Source organism: Tamandua tetradactyla, chromosome 15, assembly GCF_023851605.1.
Source record: "Tamandua tetradactyla isolate mTamTet1 chromosome 15, mTamTet1.pri, whole genome shotgun sequence".
Lineage (NCBI taxonomy): Eukaryota > Metazoa > Chordata > Mammalia > Pilosa > Myrmecophagidae > Tamandua > Tamandua tetradactyla.
Window position 1 is genome coordinate 73,159,745 of NC_135341.1, and position 19,559 is coordinate 73,179,303.

The 19,559-nt window shown below is 43.1% G+C and overlaps 1 protein-coding gene across 3 annotated transcripts in view; it reads left to right on the forward strand.

The window, feature by feature from the left end:
• Window positions 1-19,559, forward strand: part of COLQ (collagen like tail subunit of asymmetric acetylcholinesterase) — a 67,883-nt gene that overhangs the window by 30,798 nt on the left and 17,526 nt on the right. For 2 of the 3 annotated variants that reach the window (XM_077130414.1, XM_077130415.1), the window contains exons 2-11: window positions 4,865-4,977; window positions 5,922-6,023; window positions 7,631-7,675; window positions 8,008-8,034; window positions 9,811-9,882; window positions 11,998-12,060; window positions 12,549-12,575; window positions 13,216-13,260; window positions 14,055-14,090; window positions 16,996-17,076. In XM_077130414.1, coding sequence (XP_076986529.1) covers window positions 4,865-4,977; window positions 5,922-6,023; window positions 7,631-7,675; window positions 8,008-8,034; window positions 9,811-9,882; window positions 11,998-12,060; window positions 12,549-12,575; window positions 13,216-13,260; window positions 14,055-14,090; window positions 16,996-17,076 — 611 coding nt within the window. The remainder of the gene's footprint in view (window positions 1-4,864; window positions 4,978-5,921; window positions 6,024-7,630; window positions 7,676-8,007; window positions 8,035-9,810; window positions 9,883-11,997; window positions 12,061-12,548; window positions 12,576-13,215; window positions 13,261-14,054; window positions 14,091-16,995; window positions 17,077-19,559) is intronic. The other variant, XM_077130416.1, reaches the window with a different exon arrangement.

Consider the following 19,559-nt stretch of genomic DNA (forward strand, 5'->3'; position numbering starts at 1 on the left):
CCAACAGATTTCAATGGGGCCTTTTGGGAAAATTTCAAAGGTGTTTTGGTTGTCACAGTGACAGGTCTGTAATCCTTATTGAGCTGTAGCCAAGGGAGATGATATCCTGCATAGAGGAGGACAGAATTGTGCATCAAGAATTGTTCCGTGAGACCTCTTGCCTCCCTCACCTCTGTCTTTACAAGAATGCCCACATGTCCTTTTACATGTGCTCTCAATAAAGTTTCTACCTACTTGTTCTATCTGTGTTGTCTCTTGAATTCTTTCTTGTGGCATAGCCAAAAAGCTGGAAGCCAAAATTTGGCAACATATTTTGGTGAGCCAGGCAGGATTCACTCCTCTTCTCTGACCATAGGGATTGGGTATCACCTCTGGTTTAGCCACAGGAGGATTCGGTCTATTTCAATAGTAATGTCTCCCCTTGAAAGTCAGAAGTGAGGTTTTCAGGATAAGCAAAAGTCCTGGCTATCCTGATAGGAGTGAGCTATCCCATGAGTGCTAAAATGGGGGTTCTTCAGTATGACAGATCAGTGGGCTTCCTGCTATGAAATTGGGGTAATCTTCCCACCATAGAGCTAAAAAATAAAAAGGTTATTTTCTACTGCAGTACTGTCTGGCCCCAATATCACTTGGAGGACAGCCAGCGTTGGCCCACAAATGGAACAGTCAGTTATAACCCTACCCTACAGTTAAATCTCTTGTGAAAAGGAGGGAAACTGGCAAGAAATTCCTTATGTACAGCTTTTTATGATCTTCTAGCAGAATAAATTCATGAAGGGCTTTTGCAAATTATGTTATGCCCAGGAGGATCCCTCAAAATTTATAGAAAATTAAAGAAAAAACTAGTATTAGCCTATGAAAGAAGAAAAAAGAAAGAATTGTTTCATCAACTATGTGATTTTGAAATGTCCCATGGAATTTCATACCTATATATGATGACCTCATTCTAGAACATAATTCTCTCTTTTTTAAAAATTTTGATTAATAAAACCAATCAACATACAATATGAACATTCTTTTTCTTCATCGCATAGTTGTATATTCATCATCATCATCATTTCTTAGAACATTTGCATCAATTCAGAGAAAGAAATAAACAGAAAAGAATTCATATATACCATACCCCTTACCCCTCCCTTTCACTGATCCCTAGCATTTCAATCTACTAAATTTATTTTAACATTTGTTCCCCTATTATTTATTTATTTTTAACCCATATGTTTTGCTCATCAGTCCATTAAGTAGATAAAAAAAACATCAGACACAAGATTTTCACAATCACACAGTCACATTGCGAAAGCTATATCATTATACAATAATCTTCAAGAAACATGGCTACTGGAACACAGCTCTACATTTTCAGGTAGTTCCCTCCAGCCTCTCTGTTATGCCTTAATTAAAAAAGTGATATCTATTTAATCCGTAAGACTAACCTCCAGGATAACCTCTCAACTTGGAATCTCTCAGCCACTGACACTTTATTTTATCTCATTTCTCTCTTCCCCCTTTCAGCCAAGAAGGTTTTCTCAATCCCTTGGTGCTGAGTCCCAGCTCATTCTAGGATTTCTGTCCCAAAATTGCCAGGAAGGCTCACACCCCCTGGGAGTCATGTCCCAAGTAAAGAGGGTGAAGGCAGTGAGTTTGCTTGCAATGTTGGCTGAGAGAGAGAGGCCACATCTGAGCAACAAAAGAGGTTCTATTGGGGGTGACTCTTAGACCTAATTTAAGTAGGCTAAGCCTATCCTTTGCAGGGTTAAGTTTCATATGAGCAACCTCCAAGATTGGGGGCTCAGCCTACTGCTTTGGTTGTCCCCATTGCTTGTGAGAATATCAAGAATTCTCCACTTGGGGAAGTTGAATTTTCCCCCTTTCTCACCATTCCCCCATGGGGACTTTGCAAACACTTTCTTATTCCCTGTTCAAATCCTTCTGGGATTTAGTGAAGCATCAATCTGGACAAACCTATAAAATCTCATGCCTTACTCAAGGTTCCATGTACTTATGGTGTTCAATTTAGCTGTCCACATAAGTTATATTAGGAAATGCACTAGTTGAAATATAAATTTTGTACCAAATACATTTTTGCTTTAGTCTCACACATGTTAAAGTTTTAAAATATTAATTACCATCTATTTTTAACACCCTACATTATTGATATTCCTTTGTTCTTCCTCATGCAAAACATTTTTAAATTTGTACATTTAGTCACTATCATTATATACTCTAAGCATTCCAAGATTATACCATCTCAGTCTTTATTGTCTATCTTTCTTTCTGATTTCATCTGTGCCCCCAGGCCTCCTCCCGCTATCGTTCTCACATTCAGCTTCATTCAGTATTCTAACATTATTGTATTACAGTTAGGTAGGATTGTGCTATCCATTCCTGAATTTTTCCTGTTGCACAATCTGTATCCCTTCAGTTTCAATTACCCAATATCTACCCTATTTCTATCTCCTGATGACCTCTGTTCTTAACTGAAATTATACAATTCATTAATGTTGGTTCATATCAGTAAGACCATACAGTAGTCATCCTTTTGTTTCTGGCTAATCTCACTCAGCATAATGTCCTTAAGGTCCATCCATGTTGTTATATATTTCATAACTTTATTCTGTCTTACAGCTGCATAATAGTCCATTGTATGTACATACCACAGCTTGTTTAGCCACTCGTCTGTTGATGGACATTTGGGCTGTTTCCATCTCTTGGCAATTATAAATAATGCTGCTATAAACATTGGTGTGCAGATGTCCATTTGTGTCTTTGCCCTCATGTTCTCTGAATGGAAACCTAGCAATGGTATTGCCATGTCATATGGTGCCTAATTCTCTTTTACACAAATATTTTTTGCACTCTTTCAATGTAAACTAAGCTTCTGAGACTAATACTACTGAGTAATGAGTGCACATTGTTTGGCTGGGAACTTTATCAAGTGTGCTTCATTCTTTCAGAAATTCACATCACTGGTGGCCACATCACCTGTAGCATTTGAGTTGCTGATATCACAACCTGTATTTGTAGCTGTTGCTTCACTGTGATTTTACATAAGGGTACAAGCATCTAACTATTTCTAGTGGTTGACCTGGACACATATAATCAAAATATGCATCATTATATTGTAAATCACTTTTCTTATAGCTCTCTTGTACATTACATTTAGAATACTATATTGATTTTTTTTAAATTGTGTATAGGTAAGTTGTATTATTTATGAATTTCATTTTAGGATAAATAATGGGGTTTTCACAACATATTTCTTTTGAAAGGGGGCGTTGGGTCTGAGATGGTTGAGGACTATTGGTATAGGCAGTAGGATGCTCATTCTCCCCCATGCCAGGGTGTGGGTGTACACTGGGAAACCCTTGACAGGGGTGGTCGCACAACCTGGCCACTGCTGGCGAGCATGCACCACCTACCTGCTGTCCGGAGGCAGGCCCTGCAAGACAGAGTGGAAGCTGTAGGTGGACACTTGCCCCCGGGAGATAAGACTGAAACTGGGTTCGGGGTGTAGGAGCATATGGAAGGCAACCTCCACATGTTCTGTGAGGTCAGGGGTTTGGCGAAGGGGTGGCGGTGAGGGAATTGAAAAATTTTGAGTGATTATGGCTATTGTCACTATGAATATTCTAACGTATGAGTTTTGGTGAACATAAACATGCACCTTTCTATCGGTAAATACTTAGAAGCAGAATTGATGGGCCATAGTGCATTCCTATGTTCAGCTTTAGTAGAAAATGCTGCACAGATTTCCAAAGTGGTGGTGCCAATTTACACTCCCACCAGCCAATGTAAGATACTCTGGTTGTTCCACATCCTTGCCAACATTTGTCATTTTCTGTCTTTTCATTTTAGCTATTCTGGTGGGTGTGTGGTGGTTTCAGCCCATATGTCCATCAGCAGCAGAATGGATGCACAGATTGTGGTATATTCACACAATGGAACTCTATTCAGCAATAGCAATGAATGAACTACAACTACAAGAAACAACCTGATGACCCTCCCAAACACTATGTTGAACAAAAGAAGCCCAAACTCAAAAGAGTTCATACTGTATGATTCCATATATATAACATTAAAAAATAGGCAAAATGAATCTATGGGAGGTTAGGGATTGGAGAAGACCTTAAGAGGCCTTCTGGGTGCTGGTAAGCTCTGTTTCTTGATCTGGGTACTGGCTTCTTGGGTATGTTCACTGAAGAAATTTATTAGGCTATATACTTGTGATCTGTGAACTTTATGTTAAGGTATATGTCAACATATACGAACATTGAACATGGGGGAGACTCCATGTGAAAATGAAGCGGTAAGGTCCCAGGACCCTCCTTTCATCTCACTTGGGACTAGGTCAGCTGTGCATGGAGACATTAAACAGTAAGTCTCTGATAAGCACGGGTGACACCAGATGTGTGTGTAGTGTCTGAATCAAATACGTGCTTTGAATCACGGCTCCAGGTCACTTGTATCCAATCCTCCCCTCTAGCCCTGGCCGCCTCCCTCTCAGAAGGATCTGCTTCTGAGTACACTAGCAAAGTTATCAGCAAACACCTTCTTCTGCCCCATTCTTGGTGTGTGTTTGAACTCGGCATTCATCACAGCACTTACAAGTACCTGGAGCAGGAGAAATGGGCCGTGTAGTGGTCCCAGTATCAGGACCATCTGCTCATTTACTAACTGTCTTAACTCAGCGCTGTTCAGAGGAGGGCTACATCAGGTAGCTAAAGAGAGGTCTGCTTCCAGCAAAAAGGCTAGAGGTGAGACTGGGCAGTGTGGGGTGGTGGCGTGGGTGTCCCTGGGCTCAGCAGGGAGGACGGAGGTCTGAGCACTTACCCCATGCTGACGAGTGGCAGTGTTTTCTCCATAGCCCTTCCCAGCCTGGATCAGAAGAAGCGTGGCAACCACAAAGCATGCTGCCTTTTGACGCCCCCACCGCCCCCTCTGTTCCCCCCACCATTCTTCAGAGGGGGCCGAGGTCCGGTGAGTACTCCGGCAGGTGTTAGAGAAAAGAAATGCAGGGTCCTCACTGCCCACCCCATAGCTGCCCCCACTGCCCCCGCCACTTAACACTGGCAGACTCCAGAGTTTTTTCTGAGGGATCCAACCGTTTAACCTCACTGAGCCGGCTGAACCCTGGAATGGACATTTTGCAGTTTCCGGTGGGCGTGCATTCTCCCATTGTTTAAAGAAGTTGTGGAGGGAGGTTCTTCTGAGCAGGGAATCGGATAGATTTATGCTTTCTGCACTGCCATCAGCCATTCAGACACAGAATTTCTCCTTTCGCTTTACTTTTCTCAAAGCATTGTACAATTCCTTTCCCCAGCCCCTGTCTAACGTAGACCGTTTCAGTGCAGCAGCCCGGGAAACAGTCTCCCCATGGCTGTACTGAGGTGTGAAAGTTTGGGAAGAAAGGAAAAAGTGAGGAAAGGAGCAGAATTCAGGTAGCTGACCTAGAAGACTGCAGGGGAGGGAATTCTAGGGACTTGGGCTTCTCGGGCCTTTCTGAAAGTTCTTAGTCCTGCACTGGCCAATACAGTAGCCACTAGCCACATGTTGCTATTGAACACTTTAATGTGGCTATCAAACAATTTAAAACTACAAAAGAGGCTCACAGCTGTGGCTCACATTGTATTGCTCTTGGGCAATGCTGTCTTTGACACTGAATCAAGGCCCCTGAAATGAGCTTCCTAACTCCATCCAAAGCGGCTATTATAGCTCTGTAACTCTTCAAGCCAGGTATGTCTAAAAGCCAATGAGAGAACAGACACTAGTGGGCCAGAAGGACATCTTGGGACATCCATTGGGGCATCAAGGAACCACCAGTGTTGTGGACTGGGACCCTGAAGCAGGACTATGTCCAGGGTGGTGACCCTTCTCCTGTCCCCAAGTCTGACCTATAACCCCTGTGTTGCTTTGCATGGAAGCTTCTCTCCTCAGACATGAAGAATCTCATCCTCAAACTCGAGACCACACAATCCCCATGCGTGCAAGGATCGCTCGGCTCCCCTGGGCCTCCTGGCCCCCAGGTGGGTGTGCTCTGCTGGACCCTCTCTTGCTGTCTTCTGGTCAAAGCAGGGAAGCCCAATGGGCAGAGCTCTTAGTATTTGTCCCTTTTAACATGATAGGGGGGCTGTTTGTCCTTCTCTTGCTTACCTCTAGCTCTAGGGCCAGGATAGAACACTGGTTCTTCTCTGGGTGAATTCTGGCCTCTCAGCCTTGATTTCCTCATCTCTACAATGGGGATAGTGATGAGTGTTGCACTGAATTTGGGGGTCTCAGGGACCAAGTGAGATACTGCCCATATGGATATGGCAGCAGCTTTGGCACATCTGGAAGCTTATTAGAAATGCAGAATCTCAAACCCCCTCCCCAACTTCCAGTCAGAATCTGCATTTTAATAAGATTCTGAGTGAATCCTTTGCACATCAAAATTTGAGAAGCTTTGAGCCAGGGCTCAATAGCCTAGTAAAATCATCTAGCCCCATTTCAAAACAGAAAAAAATTGAGGTTTGGAAGAAAGAAGAGATTGGAAAGTAGACGCTCCCTTCTCCCCTCCCCCAAACAGATTAACCAGTGACGGTGGTTCCCATACTTATCCACACATTGAAATCATCTGGAGAACTTCAGAAACAACTGACCCTGTGTCCCTTTCCCAGAGACTGTGATCTAACTGGTCAGGGTGGGGGGCGGCCTGGGCTTTGGAATTTTTCATAACTCCCCAGGGGAATCTAAAGTGGACAAGTTTGGGAACTACTGGCTGAGGAAGCTGTTTGTCATCTTGGTATGTCTGGCAGAAATTATTTTTCGAACAGGCTTTTCATTATGTGTGTTCACCTACAGGTTTTGGGGATGAAGTGGGAGCCTAGGGGATTTTAATGGGTTTCCTGCCTGCTGTTCTGGGGAATTTAGAAAACAGTCGATTGAGCATTTCCCAGCCTCATGGGCAGAAAAGAGCTACTTACTGGTTATTGTGAAAAGCTTTGGTGGAAGGGATGCTAAGGTTCTAAACTGGAGTCACCCCACTGTTATGACTGGGTGATGGGGTGAAAGTGTACTATTTACTACCTGCATTCTCATCATCTTATAAAATAGACACTTTTGCTGTCAAAGGAGGAAAGAGGAGAATTACCTGGCACCTGCTACCCATAGATCAACCATAGGAGTTTCTAGTCTGCTGCTGCTATAACTGAGACTTAACTTCCCCTGTCAGGGCCCAGGGAAGCTTGGCAAGAGCAGTTGAAGGGAGAAGAGATGAAGCATCTTCTTTTCAGCAAACAGAATTTCCACAGGCTTCTTTAGTTGCTCTCACCAAGCACTCAGGATGTCTCAGGCAACCAAAGGGTTCCAGGGTGAAAATTAAAATCGTGGAGAATGTATGTAGGAGTATGGCAGCCCTGGTACCACTGGGAACATCTCAGAGAAAACTAGAAGAGGAGGAGGCACAAGGGGAGAAGACTGGGCTGGAAGGCATGAGAAGGTCCTTCCTGGGGTCCCTGGAGGCCCACGGGTACATCGAGAGTGAAGCTGCTATTAGCAACCCAGTGCACCCAGCCCCCCTCCCAGTCCTGCTGTCACCCCCAGGTCTATGTTGGTGTGACATACACTTTCCTCATTTCTTATCTTGCTTGTATAGGGTCCACCAGGGCTTCCTGGCAAGACAGGACCAAAGGGAGAAAAGGTAAGAGCCGCTTATTTCTTTGCTCACCTCTCCTTGATAATCAGCCTACTTCCTAGGGGTACCACCAAGAACTTTCTGATTGAAGGTTTTCTGGGTGAGGTTTCAAAGCATGCACTAATTCTTCCTGAGTGTGGATGGGCTCCACAATGACTGGGATGGGGTGGGATTCCACCTGTGGATTTTTATTTGGCCCACTAATGTGGCAGGGGTGCTAGGGGCAGCCAAGCCACCCAACTGCAGGGCCATGCCCCGTCATTGACCTTCATTCAGCCTCTGCCTCCAGAACTTTTCTTCCAGGGCTGCCTCTGCTTACCTGTCTTCTCCATCCACAGGGGGAGCTTGGCCTACCAGGAAGGAAGGTATGATTCACGCTGTTGTGTCAGCATCACATGGGCAACTGTGCTCCACATGCGTGTGAGTGAGTGAGTGTGCTCTCCCAGGGGTGGGGAACTAGCAATGTGCTTTGGTGGCCCCTAATACCCAGGTGGACAATATTGGTGCTGCCATCTTGATATTAACTGTGGCAAACTTGCCCTTGGGGTCAGGAGCTGGAGCCTGTTGCTGCCAGGCATTTGGACTTCTTCTGAAGGTTGCCCAGCTCTGCAAAATTTCCCCTAGCCTCAGGCCATCTCACCTTACCTCCCACCAGAGAACCCCCTAACACCTCCCCACCAGTGACAAAAAAAAGTGGCTCTCCTTGCTTACTCAATTAAATTGGAACAAAGTGACAGAACAAACTGAAATATGGCTTTTCCTTTTTGGCCCAGCTGAAACAAAGGGGAGTACTTAACGTGACAGGGACCATGGGTGAACCAAACACGTTATCAAGAGTCTCATCACTGTCAGAAGGTTGTAAAGCAGCAGCCTCTTTTATTCTCTATAGTCAATTAATATGGACACTGAAAGTCTTGATCTTGGTGATAAAGGAAGGTGCAAAAATTTTGGCCAAGAAAGATGCTCATGGTTCTAAATACAAACTACTTTTTTTTTTTGGTTGAATGTTTTTACCAAGTGGTTTCATTGTTAACAAAAGCCTCATATAGACCTTTGTACATCAAAGTTACAACTCTTCAAGGCACAGATGACAACTCCAGCCAAAGGACAATGGCTGCCCAAAGTGCTGGGCTGAACATTTCTGGGGTGGCCTCCATGCTTAGAGCTAACAGGGGCCAACAATGATTAGGGATGTGAGAGGCAAGAGTAGAAAGCAGTACACATGCTAGCATTTATCGTCTCTGGTTTAGAGCTGTCTTCCTCATTTCTAGCTAAGCTAAATGTGAACTAAGCCAACGGGTGCAGAGCTCAAGATAGGCTCCAAGTCCCTTCTCCCTTGCTCTCTTGCAGGGCTTGCTCTTTCACAGGCCCTGGCATAGGCGTCTTCCCTAGAAGCAGAATTGGAGATAACCTGTACAGTGTGCAAGTGAATTAAGGGAACACTTAGGTGGAGCCTGTAGAGGAAAACCTGGATGGGGCAGGGGAAGAAGCCAGGCAAGGGTGTGGTATCAGGTGAAATCCAGCCTCTGGGACAACTGGCCCCTGGGGCAGCATTGGAGCATAACTTTCACCAGAGTTTGTCCTACCTTAACTCAAGGGAGCTGGCTACAGGCTTCAGGAAGGCAAGGTAGGCAGTTCCAGTTGCCCAAAGACAAACTCCACAGTTGCAGGTTGCATGGACAAGATTTTAGGAGCAACCAAAACAACCAATAGGGAATGGGTGTCTTGAGCAGGTAAAAAAGATCTTGAGGGAGTACCACAGCATCTGCTACTGGCCCTCAAACATAAAACTATCCCATTCCACAGGGCATCCTTGGGAGAGCCCATTCTAATGCAGGGAACAATTAGGTAGGTAAGTGGAGGTGATGAAGATTGAAAAGCCGAGAGTTTAGAATCCCTCCTCCACCACCTTCCATTTCTTGAGTGGAATAAGATCTTGCTTGTTGAAACAATGTGACACCAAAAGCTTTAACTTTAGACCTAACTGAGTAAAATGGTCCTTTCTAAGCTATTAGTCTTTGGAGGTGGGGCTGAGGGCTCGGGCATGCGCAGAGGTCATATATTCTGCTCCAGGGCCCCTTGTTTCTTGGAAGGAGGGAGACAAACCCAGTGGTCCTGACTCTTGTTCTTGGTTTTTGAAGGGCAGACCTGGCCCCCCAGGTGTTCCTGGCATGCCTGGGCCCATCGGCTGGCCAGGCCCTGAAGGACCCAGGGTAAGTGTGGGGCACTTGGGGTTCATGTGATGTCAGAACATGAGGGGAAAAAGTGGTGGCTCCCCTGGCCTTTGGTACACAGTTACTCAAACTCACTTAAGAGGGGCAGGAAGAAGAGAACACGAGTATCGCCCACAGGGTTGGGATCTTTTCTTTCAGGTAGATACACTACTCCAGGGTCCCCAGACATTTCCTCGTTCACTTGCACTGCAAAACCTTGATCAATCCTATAGCTCTGCTCCTGTGGGAGGAGACATGGGGGACTGATCCCCTCTTTCACAGGACCCTGGTTCTCCATTGCCCTGAGATTTTTATTTCACCTGAGATGACTCAAAAGGGCTTGTGTCTGAGAAGCCCTCAGTCTGTCTTGCCGAGGGCTAAGGGGGTGGGTGTTGGCTGGCTGGAAGGACTTATCCCTATGAAATCCTCTTCTTCCGACAGGTTATGGAAAACAAATGCATCTACACCCAATCCTTTGCATTTTTCTCCCTGTTGGTCATGGAGTAGAGGCACAAGAGCTGTGACTTGGAACTGTTACCTGTGAAAGTCAGGGAGTGTCGCCATCTGCTCTAATACTGGCTGTATTTTGGGAATAGAAAACTGTTACTTGTGCTCTTAGGAAAACTTCAAAGGATATCTCTTTTAAAAATCTACTGTATAGAGCTGAGCTGTCCAATATAGCAGCCACTAGCCATATGTGGCTACTGAGCACTTGGTTAGCACAATTGAAAAACTGAAGTTTTCATTTTAATTAAAGTTTGAATTTAAAAAGTGATATTCAACTCAGTTATTGAATAACTTTTAAGTGTGTTTGGAACACTTTGGTGTGTGCATCTCCTACCGAACAAATGTCAGGTTCTCTCAGGGCAATGCACACAATCTATGACACCAGAGTTTCAAAGAGAGAAAGAGTTTATCACTATGCACAAAGCAGAAGAGCAGATGGCTTATGCATCCAAAAATCTGTCTCCCCAAGTCTAAGGAGCTCAGGGCTTTTATGGATTTAAACAAGGTGGGGGGGGGCACTGAAGTTGTTATCTTCACGATAAAAGTACACACAGGGCTGAGAGCAGGGTAGAACTACCATTACAATCGTAAGTATATCCAGGGCTGAGACAGGTTGAGTTTCAGTAATGTCAGGTATTAACTTCTGCTTATTCTACAATATAGAAAGAAAACACATCTAAACAATGATTTAGTATTCATAATACTTGTTAATTCTTAATTTCTTGGTTACAAATCTGCCTTTTCAACTATAAACTTTATGAAATCTAAATAAGTACAGATCATTTCTTTCCAATGAAAATTTAGTGTTTGAATTGAGATATGCTTTCAATGTAAAATACACACCAGGCTTCAAAGATTCAGTATGAAAAATGAAAACTACCTCAATTTTTATGTTGGTTACATGTTGAAATGATACTTTCTTAATATACTGGGTTATATAAAATATATTATTGAAATTAATTTCACCTGTTTCTTTTTATTTTTTAATGTGATGTCTAAAAAAAACACTTAGCTCACCTTATATTTCTAGTAGATAGCACTAGCATAGCGTTTTTCAGTACAGGAGATACTGAAAGTTCCAACTGCAAACTGTTCTGAGGGTCTCAAGAGCCCATCCACGAATCTGTAGAACATACCCAGAGGCTGATGTTCACTCTATTAGGCTGTACCCTAGGGTGAGAGGTCTATGGAATTTTCTAAAAGGTCTTCCTATGCAAAGAGCACAAAAGTTGAAGTTTGGTTTTGGTGCTGGCACCTTCACTTCTTGGACCTCAGTGCCCTCATTCTCTCTCCCACCCTCTCACAACCATCTCTTGAGAAAAGATACAAGTCTCAGTCCATTTATGACATCTTAGTGACCATATAGGATGGAAAGCTGCTCAATCTTGAGCATTTTAATTTCACATTTAATCTCAAATACCAGAATGAAATGTAGAGTCTGGAGCCTTGGGCCCCTAGGAGTTAGAAAGGAGGCACTGGGAGGCTTCAGGCTCATAAACCAGCCTTGGTATGCCCAGTTCCAAACAAGTTTTGCCCTTACCTCTCCTGGTTAGATTTCTCCAAAAAAATGTCACTGTTGATTTTTTTTTCTCTTTTTAACTCCCACAGGGTGAAAAAGGTGACCTGGGTATGATGGGCTTGCCAGGGTCAAGAGGACCATTGGGCTCCAAGGTCAGTTTTTGGTTCTAATGGACATTCCCAGGTCTTCTCACCAAGGCCCTGGAGTAGCTGCTGTCTAAGAAGATAAAGATTGGGTGGGACTGCCAAGGTTGTCCCCTGGGCTGGGGAATGTGACAGATGTGGAGAGCCCAGTGCCAGTGTGCCTGCCTTTACCAGCTCTTTGGGGGACACCATACTCCTTGATGCAGTGATGTAAGGGATAACATTCCTGCTGTGCTCCTTGGCAGTCAGGGTCAAGGTTCTGAGTAGATATCTTTATTCAGGTCTTTTTTGGGAAGGAGCAGCAATGTTCTTTTCAGGCCTGGTGTAAACGCAACTTTCAGGGACATCTTTGAGGTTACTACTGCAACCTCCACTAAAACTTACAGTGCAACATGGGGACGCACCTCACCTCCACATTCAGGAATTCTTTTTCTGTCTTGCACCAAACTCAAAGGTACTACAGAGTGATTGTAAAGGAAATTTCTGCTTTCTTTTAGGGCTACCCCGGATCCAGAGGGGAAAAGGTCAGTGCTTGCTGATGGCTTCCCAGAGCCTGGTCTGCACTGGAGGCTCTGTGCTCTGTGACGCGCCCAAGTCTCCTATTAGCCAGGGATCAAAGCTATTATTCTTAGATATTCCCCTTTCCTTTGTCCTTGGGCAGAGTGAATGAGGGGACTCCTGAGGGAGGGGAGGGGAGACAAGTCAGGGAGGACCCCCACTGCAGTTAAAGAACCTCACATGGAGCAGATGAGCAAATGAATGCTTTACTGGGGAGAGAATGAACACAGTTTGCCTGGGGAGGCTGGAGGGAAGTATGGGTATGTCTTTAGACCAAGCCTCTACCCTGCAAACTACTCATCTGTCAAAAAAAAAAAAAAAAAAAAAAAGCAGCTGGAACTTGGGAACAAGTTTCCTGTAGGATGACAGAGGACCGAGGATGCAGAATTTTCTGTGAGTTGTCATTTCTTAAAGCAAGAGCTCTTTGAGGTACAAATAGGAGGTAGATCACAAAGCTTTTCTTCCCTGGGCAAGTCCCCTAACATCTGTGAGCTGTTTCCTCACTTGTAAAATGAAAGTATTGGCTTCATGAGCTTTTTGGTTTGACAATGCTCCATTTTCCCCCATGATATTAACTCATTGACTCTCTTCTGCGGTTCTTTGCAGGGATCCAGAGGTGAAAGGGGTGACTTGGGTCCCAAAGGAGAAAAGGTAATGGCCATTTGTGCCAGTTTGAAAATATTTATGTACCCCAGAAAAGCCATGTTTTAACCTTGATTCAATTTTGTAGGGACAGCCATTTCAATACTGTAGGTTAGAAACTTTAGATTATATTCTCTTCATGGGGATGACACACCCTATTGTGGGTGTGCCTTTTTGATTAGATGGAGATGTGACTCTGCCCATTACAGGTGGGTCTTGATTAGTTTACTAGAGTCTTTAAAAGGGTAACATTTGGAGAAACCTCAGAAATGACAGAACCGACAGAAACTTCAGCAGAGGTCACCACAAGATGTTAGGCCAGAACCTGGAGTGAGCCAAGGGAATCTAAGAGATGAAAGCCAGCCCTGGAGAAGCAAAGTGAGGAACCCCCACAGAAACAGAGGCTGAAGCAACAGAGCCCAGGAGCAAGGGACCAGCAGATGCCAGCCACTTAACTACCCAGCTGATAGAGGTGTTCCTGACCCATCAGCCATTCCTCGGATGCCTTAGTTTGGACATTTTTGTACGCTTAGAACTGTAAACTTATAACTTATTAAATTCCCCTTTTTAAAAGCCATTCTAGTTCTGATATATCACATTCTAGCAGCTTGCAAACTAAAACACCATTCCATAGGAATGATGAATTATTATGGAAGTGGAAACCTCTCACCCGCCCCCTCTTGTGGACTGAATGATTGGCCAACTAACAGAGCTCCATCTTGGAAAAGGCTGGCCAAGCTCTTCCACGACCCTTTCAGGCATTATTACAAAGGTGGTCACTATATTTGTTGTTCTCTTCATAGGGGTTCCCGGGATTTCCTGGAATGTTGGGGCAAAAAGTAAGTGCCTAGAAGCAGTAAAAATAGGTCTCTGTGTATTTTCTTCTTTCCAAGTACAATAAAAAGAATTCTGCCTCTCTGTCTATCAGGCAGAGAAGGCAGGTTAATTGTGGAAGGTTTGGGGTGGGGAGCAAGTTGCCTTCTACATTGGTGAGAAGGAGGTGAGATGGCCTGAGACCTCCCTTGTACATGCATTACCTCCGGTTCAATGACAGGGAAAGGTTGCTCAATCTGGCTGGAGACCACCTTTGCTTTCCCCACCTCTTACAGATCTATGGTAATGTTCAAATATAGAAAGCTTCTGACAAAGGTCTCAAACCTGAGCTATAACTGTGGAGGCCCTTAGGCCCCAGTGCAAGTTTCAGGCATCTTTGGGTCAATTCAATGCTCCTAAACTTTTTTGGGGGTGGTGGTAGGGGGTGACTCATGGGCTGGGAATCGAACCCTGGTCTCCCTCATGGCGGACAAATGCTCCACCGCTGAACCACCCATGTGCCCTGACTTACACTCTTAACTCCAGGCTTCCCAAAGGGTGGTACCCATACTGCTGGAGGCGCCGAAAACAGTTTTAGCTGGTGGACAGCAAATTTTGATAGTTGAATTTTGTATTTAAGTAGTTAAATATTTAATGTGATCTCATGGATATCTGCTTGAGGCAAAGCTTGATTTTATAAAAAGGAGTTGTTACAATCAATTTCCATTGCGTTAAAGAAAAAATATTCAGTAAATATCATTAGAGTGCAGATAGGACAAAAATTGGGAAGGTGGCCATTGATGAACAGATTTTTATGAACTTTTACTCAAGGTTAGGGTTTAGGGAGGCAGAATGAGGTCGGTTGGGGGTGACAGTGAGGGGAGGTGTCAGGAAATAAGAGGAGAAATGTGTAAACGACCATTTAAAACAACTCTTAATCTAATATTATAATATTGGTTCCTCACGTTGGAGACACAGAATTGGAAAATGTTCTTCTAATCTAGGCTTCAGAGTATAATAAGTCTTCAAACTTATTATACTTGCAAATGGGATGCATTCTTACTAATTTTTTTATATTTTTAAGTTCATCTTAAAGTTTCATTTTCCAAACTTGAATTAGTAATAAAGCATATTCAAATAATTTTAATCATCTTTCATTAACTTATAGTGATTTATCACTATTTGAAGCTGTCAAAAACTCTGTTTCTGCTCCCCCAGATGGAATGTTGTGTTAAAAGAAAAAGTATACAAACACATTAAAGGAAACATTAAAGGAGAAAAAAGTTCATTTTACTTTAAAATATTTAGGCTAGGTTTTCATACAGTGCAACAGCAAACATCAAGGAATAATAAATTACTGTAAAATTAAGTATGACAGCTTCTCTGATGTCTGCACTATTTACAAGACTTGCTATCTAAACAGTTTTCTTTTCCTTTCACAGCAGGCTGCTTTAAGACAGAGCTGATATGATAATAATAACCAGGTCTTAGGAGAGAAATTAGATCAAGAAGTTACTGGCTGCTTCCAATTGATGAAGAGAAGGGCCACACTTCCTTGTGACAATCTTTTTAAAAAAATTTATGGCGTTTATGCTGCTGTTTTCTCCTAGCCAAACAAGACACCCTCCCCTCCCCTCCAAATAGCCAAGGGAAAATTGTGCAAACATCTCCATGGCCACACTGAATCCATCCTGTCCTCTCACACTCTCTGCTTAGAAAACTGAAGGACATGAGGACTTGGCAGGTCTAAGGACAATTCCTGGTGAGGCAAAAGACATTGATGATTTTGGTAGGGACAAATTCATTACATTGTCTGAGCCAACAGATAATTTCAGTGTTTTACGCTTGATCCTTGTTGTATACTGGTGTTCCCTGAAATTTTCCATTGTATTATGGACCTCCTCTGACCTCCATGTGAAAAACCATCTGGGTGTTTATTGTTCTCTCTCTGAGGCTGGGGCAGCTCTTCATGGGCGCCTGTGCTCACAGGAACTCTCAAGGTTGCTTTTGCTAAACTGACCCTGGGGTGGCACATTCTGACCTGTAGGGGGATTCCTGGAGGTAGGAATGATGAGTCCTGTGGGTTCATGGTCCCGAAGAACAGCAAGTGGGCCTGGAACACTAGAAGAAGGGAGGGAAGAAGGAAAGAAGCAAAGGTGCAGAAACTTGTTTTGCAAAGAGTTGACCCTAAATTACGGAATTGTGCAATTGGTGCATTTGGATCTGATAGTTCAAATTAGAACTTTTCATTAGGTATATGGCTTACATTGCATTCCATGCCTTGTACAATAATTGTATTGAGCATTTGAACGTACGTTCGAAAAATCTCTCCCCACGAAAAGAGTTTTCATCTAAATCAAATAGAAGTGAGCTGGAACTCAAATCAATGTTTACTGAAGACTGGGACTATATATAATCCTAAATAAAGGTCATTAAATGAGCAGAAACTTCCTAAAGATGATAGTTGTTAAAACTGTCAATCATTTCAAAAATCCGTAGATTTGAATTTGTGCTAAAAACAAAATTTAAAAAGATAAAATTTCAACTAAGAGAGAAAGCATTTTCCCTAAGTATCTTTTAGTGTCACAAACACACATATGATGGAGATTCATTAGCATCCCGCTTTGGTTATTCCAGATGGTGATTTGTCTCTCCAGTTTTGGCCAACAAAATGTGTGCTGCCTGACATCTGTCTCTCTGAGATAATAAATGACCCACTTAGGGTTTCCTTCTCCTATTCTTCCTTTTCCTTAAAAAAAAAAAAACTGATTACCTTCCCACATTATTTTCTCAAACGCCTAGAACAACCCACTTGGAAAAGGTTTGGAATGACCCAGTAGACCTCCCTTGTGGCCGGTGATTAGCTTGACCTGTGTAGATGTGCCCCCTCCATACACCCTAATTCTTCTCTCATATCTTTGTCCTTTCCAGGGGGAAATGGGCCCAAAGGGTGAGCCTGGGATAGCAGGACACCGGGGGCCCACAGGAAGACCAGGAAAACGAGGCAAGCAGGTAAGGACTCAAGGAATCAGGACCCATGACCTGAGGTGTGTAGAGAGGTAGGCTGGTGGGGTCAATTAGAGAGATTCCAGAGACCCTGACTCCAGAATCCTCTGGGCTGGTGGGCAGAAGCAGTACCACTTCCAGGAGCTGGTGTTCTCTAGGATAGCCATGGTTTGAGGCACATGGGGTAGGAGGCTCTAGTTAAACCTTGTCTGTGGCCATAAGGCATAGTGGGTCTTTTGTGCATAAGAACATATCTATCACGCCCAAAGTAACTGTGAATGGAAGCCAGATCTGGTTCACCAGTTTCTGCCTCAATTACCTTGATATGAATAAAATTTTAGAGAATGGGCAGATATTTCCCCACTATCAAATGGTCTTCTGAGTCTTGATAATAGAGTAGTTTGAAGTGCCTTCACTCAGGCACTTACTTTGTAAGTAACCCTCTTTATTGACCTTATTAATGATTTAGGGAAATTATTAATTCTGAACTCCTCTTGGCCTGCAGGCTCCATTGAAGAGGAAAATGGAATGTACATTTGCTTTGGCTGGCTTTAGAGCCATGATAAGTACCCCAAATAAACTTCTGATCTTTTTTCAATGGACAGATATTCCTGAGAGATGCATTTCCTTTCTTGGTTGTAAGTTTTGTTGTTTGCATCTCTTGCCCATATAATACATGAGGATCACAGAAAAGTTGGAATATTCAGAAAAATAGAGGGAAGATCATCTAACACCCAGGCATAATTGTTACCATTTTGGTATATTTCCTTCCAGTATTATTTGGAAGAAGGAGTACTTTCCAGTTGCTTGTTTCTTTTATATCCTAATGTAATTATTGTATCCTGAATTTTTTACTTAAAATCTCAATATACACATTTTTTCTTGTTACTTCAGATACTTACTCACTAAGCATTTTAAACAAATTTTTAAATGTCTACATTAAACATTTTAAACCAATTTTTAAATGTCTACATAATATTTTATTGCATGAATAAGCCACAGATTGCTTGAACAAGAGAGTTCTACTTAAACTACATATAACATTGAGGTGAACATCTTTCTGCAAAATCTTTTTCCAAAATAATTAATTTTCAGGCTAACGCAGTGTTTCTCAAATTTTAGCCTGCACCAGAGTCACCTAGAGGACTTATTAAAACACAGATTGTTGGGCCCCACCTCTAGTTCAGTGGCTTTGGCATGGGGCCCTAGAAATTGATTAAAAAAAATTCCCAGGTAATGCTGAAGCAGCTGGTCCCATGACCACTTTGAGAACAAGAAATTAACAGGAATAGAATTACTAAATTGGTTCTGAACATGTTTAAGGCCCCTGTACATATTTTTACTGTCACTAGCACCAGCCTGTAGTGTCACTGTAAGCCTGTTGTTTGCTGAAAGTAAACAGATTTCCCAATTTAGATGTGTCTTTTCTTGAAGAAGGGTCATGCAGAATCATTGGCTGTATTTGGTTCACCCTCAGTTGCCTGCGTTATCCACCCCGAAATAGGAGCTGCCCCTGTGAGCATGTACTCCTCTCATGGCGTAACAGCACTGGCAGTTTTGGGGGGGTTTAGCTGCTGTGTTTTCTGTAGGGTTATCTGCAGGGATTCTCCATGACCCTTGTGGAATGTTTTGCCTCTCACAGTACCCAGTGACTTGGCCTTGTTCTAATACACTTGCTCGGCATGGGTCTTCAGAAGGGTTTTTAGTTTTAATTTTGATTTGTGTTTTAAGCCTTCTGCATGATTCTGATGTGCAGCCAGGGTTTAGAACCATGGTAAACGCTGAAGCCAAGACTGGTCTTTGCCAAGCAAACTTAGAAATGGCACAGCTTTCAAACTGGACAATTCAGACTCCACAATAACTTCTGAAGGCCCAATACCCTAGTCCATTTTTCAAAGCTTTACAATGGGTTCCATGGTGAAAGTCTCACACAGACACCACAAGTACCAATTTCCTGAAAACTTAGGCTCAGAGAAAGAAGAAAGAAAAGGGAAAATCTTTTCTTTTGTCATTTTCTCCCCTTTTGCTTATTTCTACCCAAATTCTTTTTAGACTTGGTGTTCAAGAAGCCTGTTGGTGCTGCCCTTTGGTTCTTTTCTTGAGCAGTGTTTGTCTTTTTCCAATGAGGATTGAGGTTAAGAAAGCAATTTCTTGAACTCAAAGACAGTGATTTGGTTGGGTTAGTTTCAAAAGTTACATCAGAACCATGTCTGGTAGCTCAGAGAAGCTAGGAAAATGAGCTCAACCTTTCTATGAGACGTTATAAACAACCTGAGTGTGGCTCCTTTCTAGCCAGCAGATACTTGCTTTGTTGGTCTTGGGAGCCTGCCACAATATTTTCTTTTTATCTGAACTAATTTCCAAGAGTAGAGTCTTATACAGTGAGTGTTTGTTGGACCAGTGATGCTAAGAGTTCTGGAAGTCATTGTAAGTCAGTCCTAGGCCCGAAATCTGAACACTAGAAGGGATTTCTGGAGATTAGAATTTCA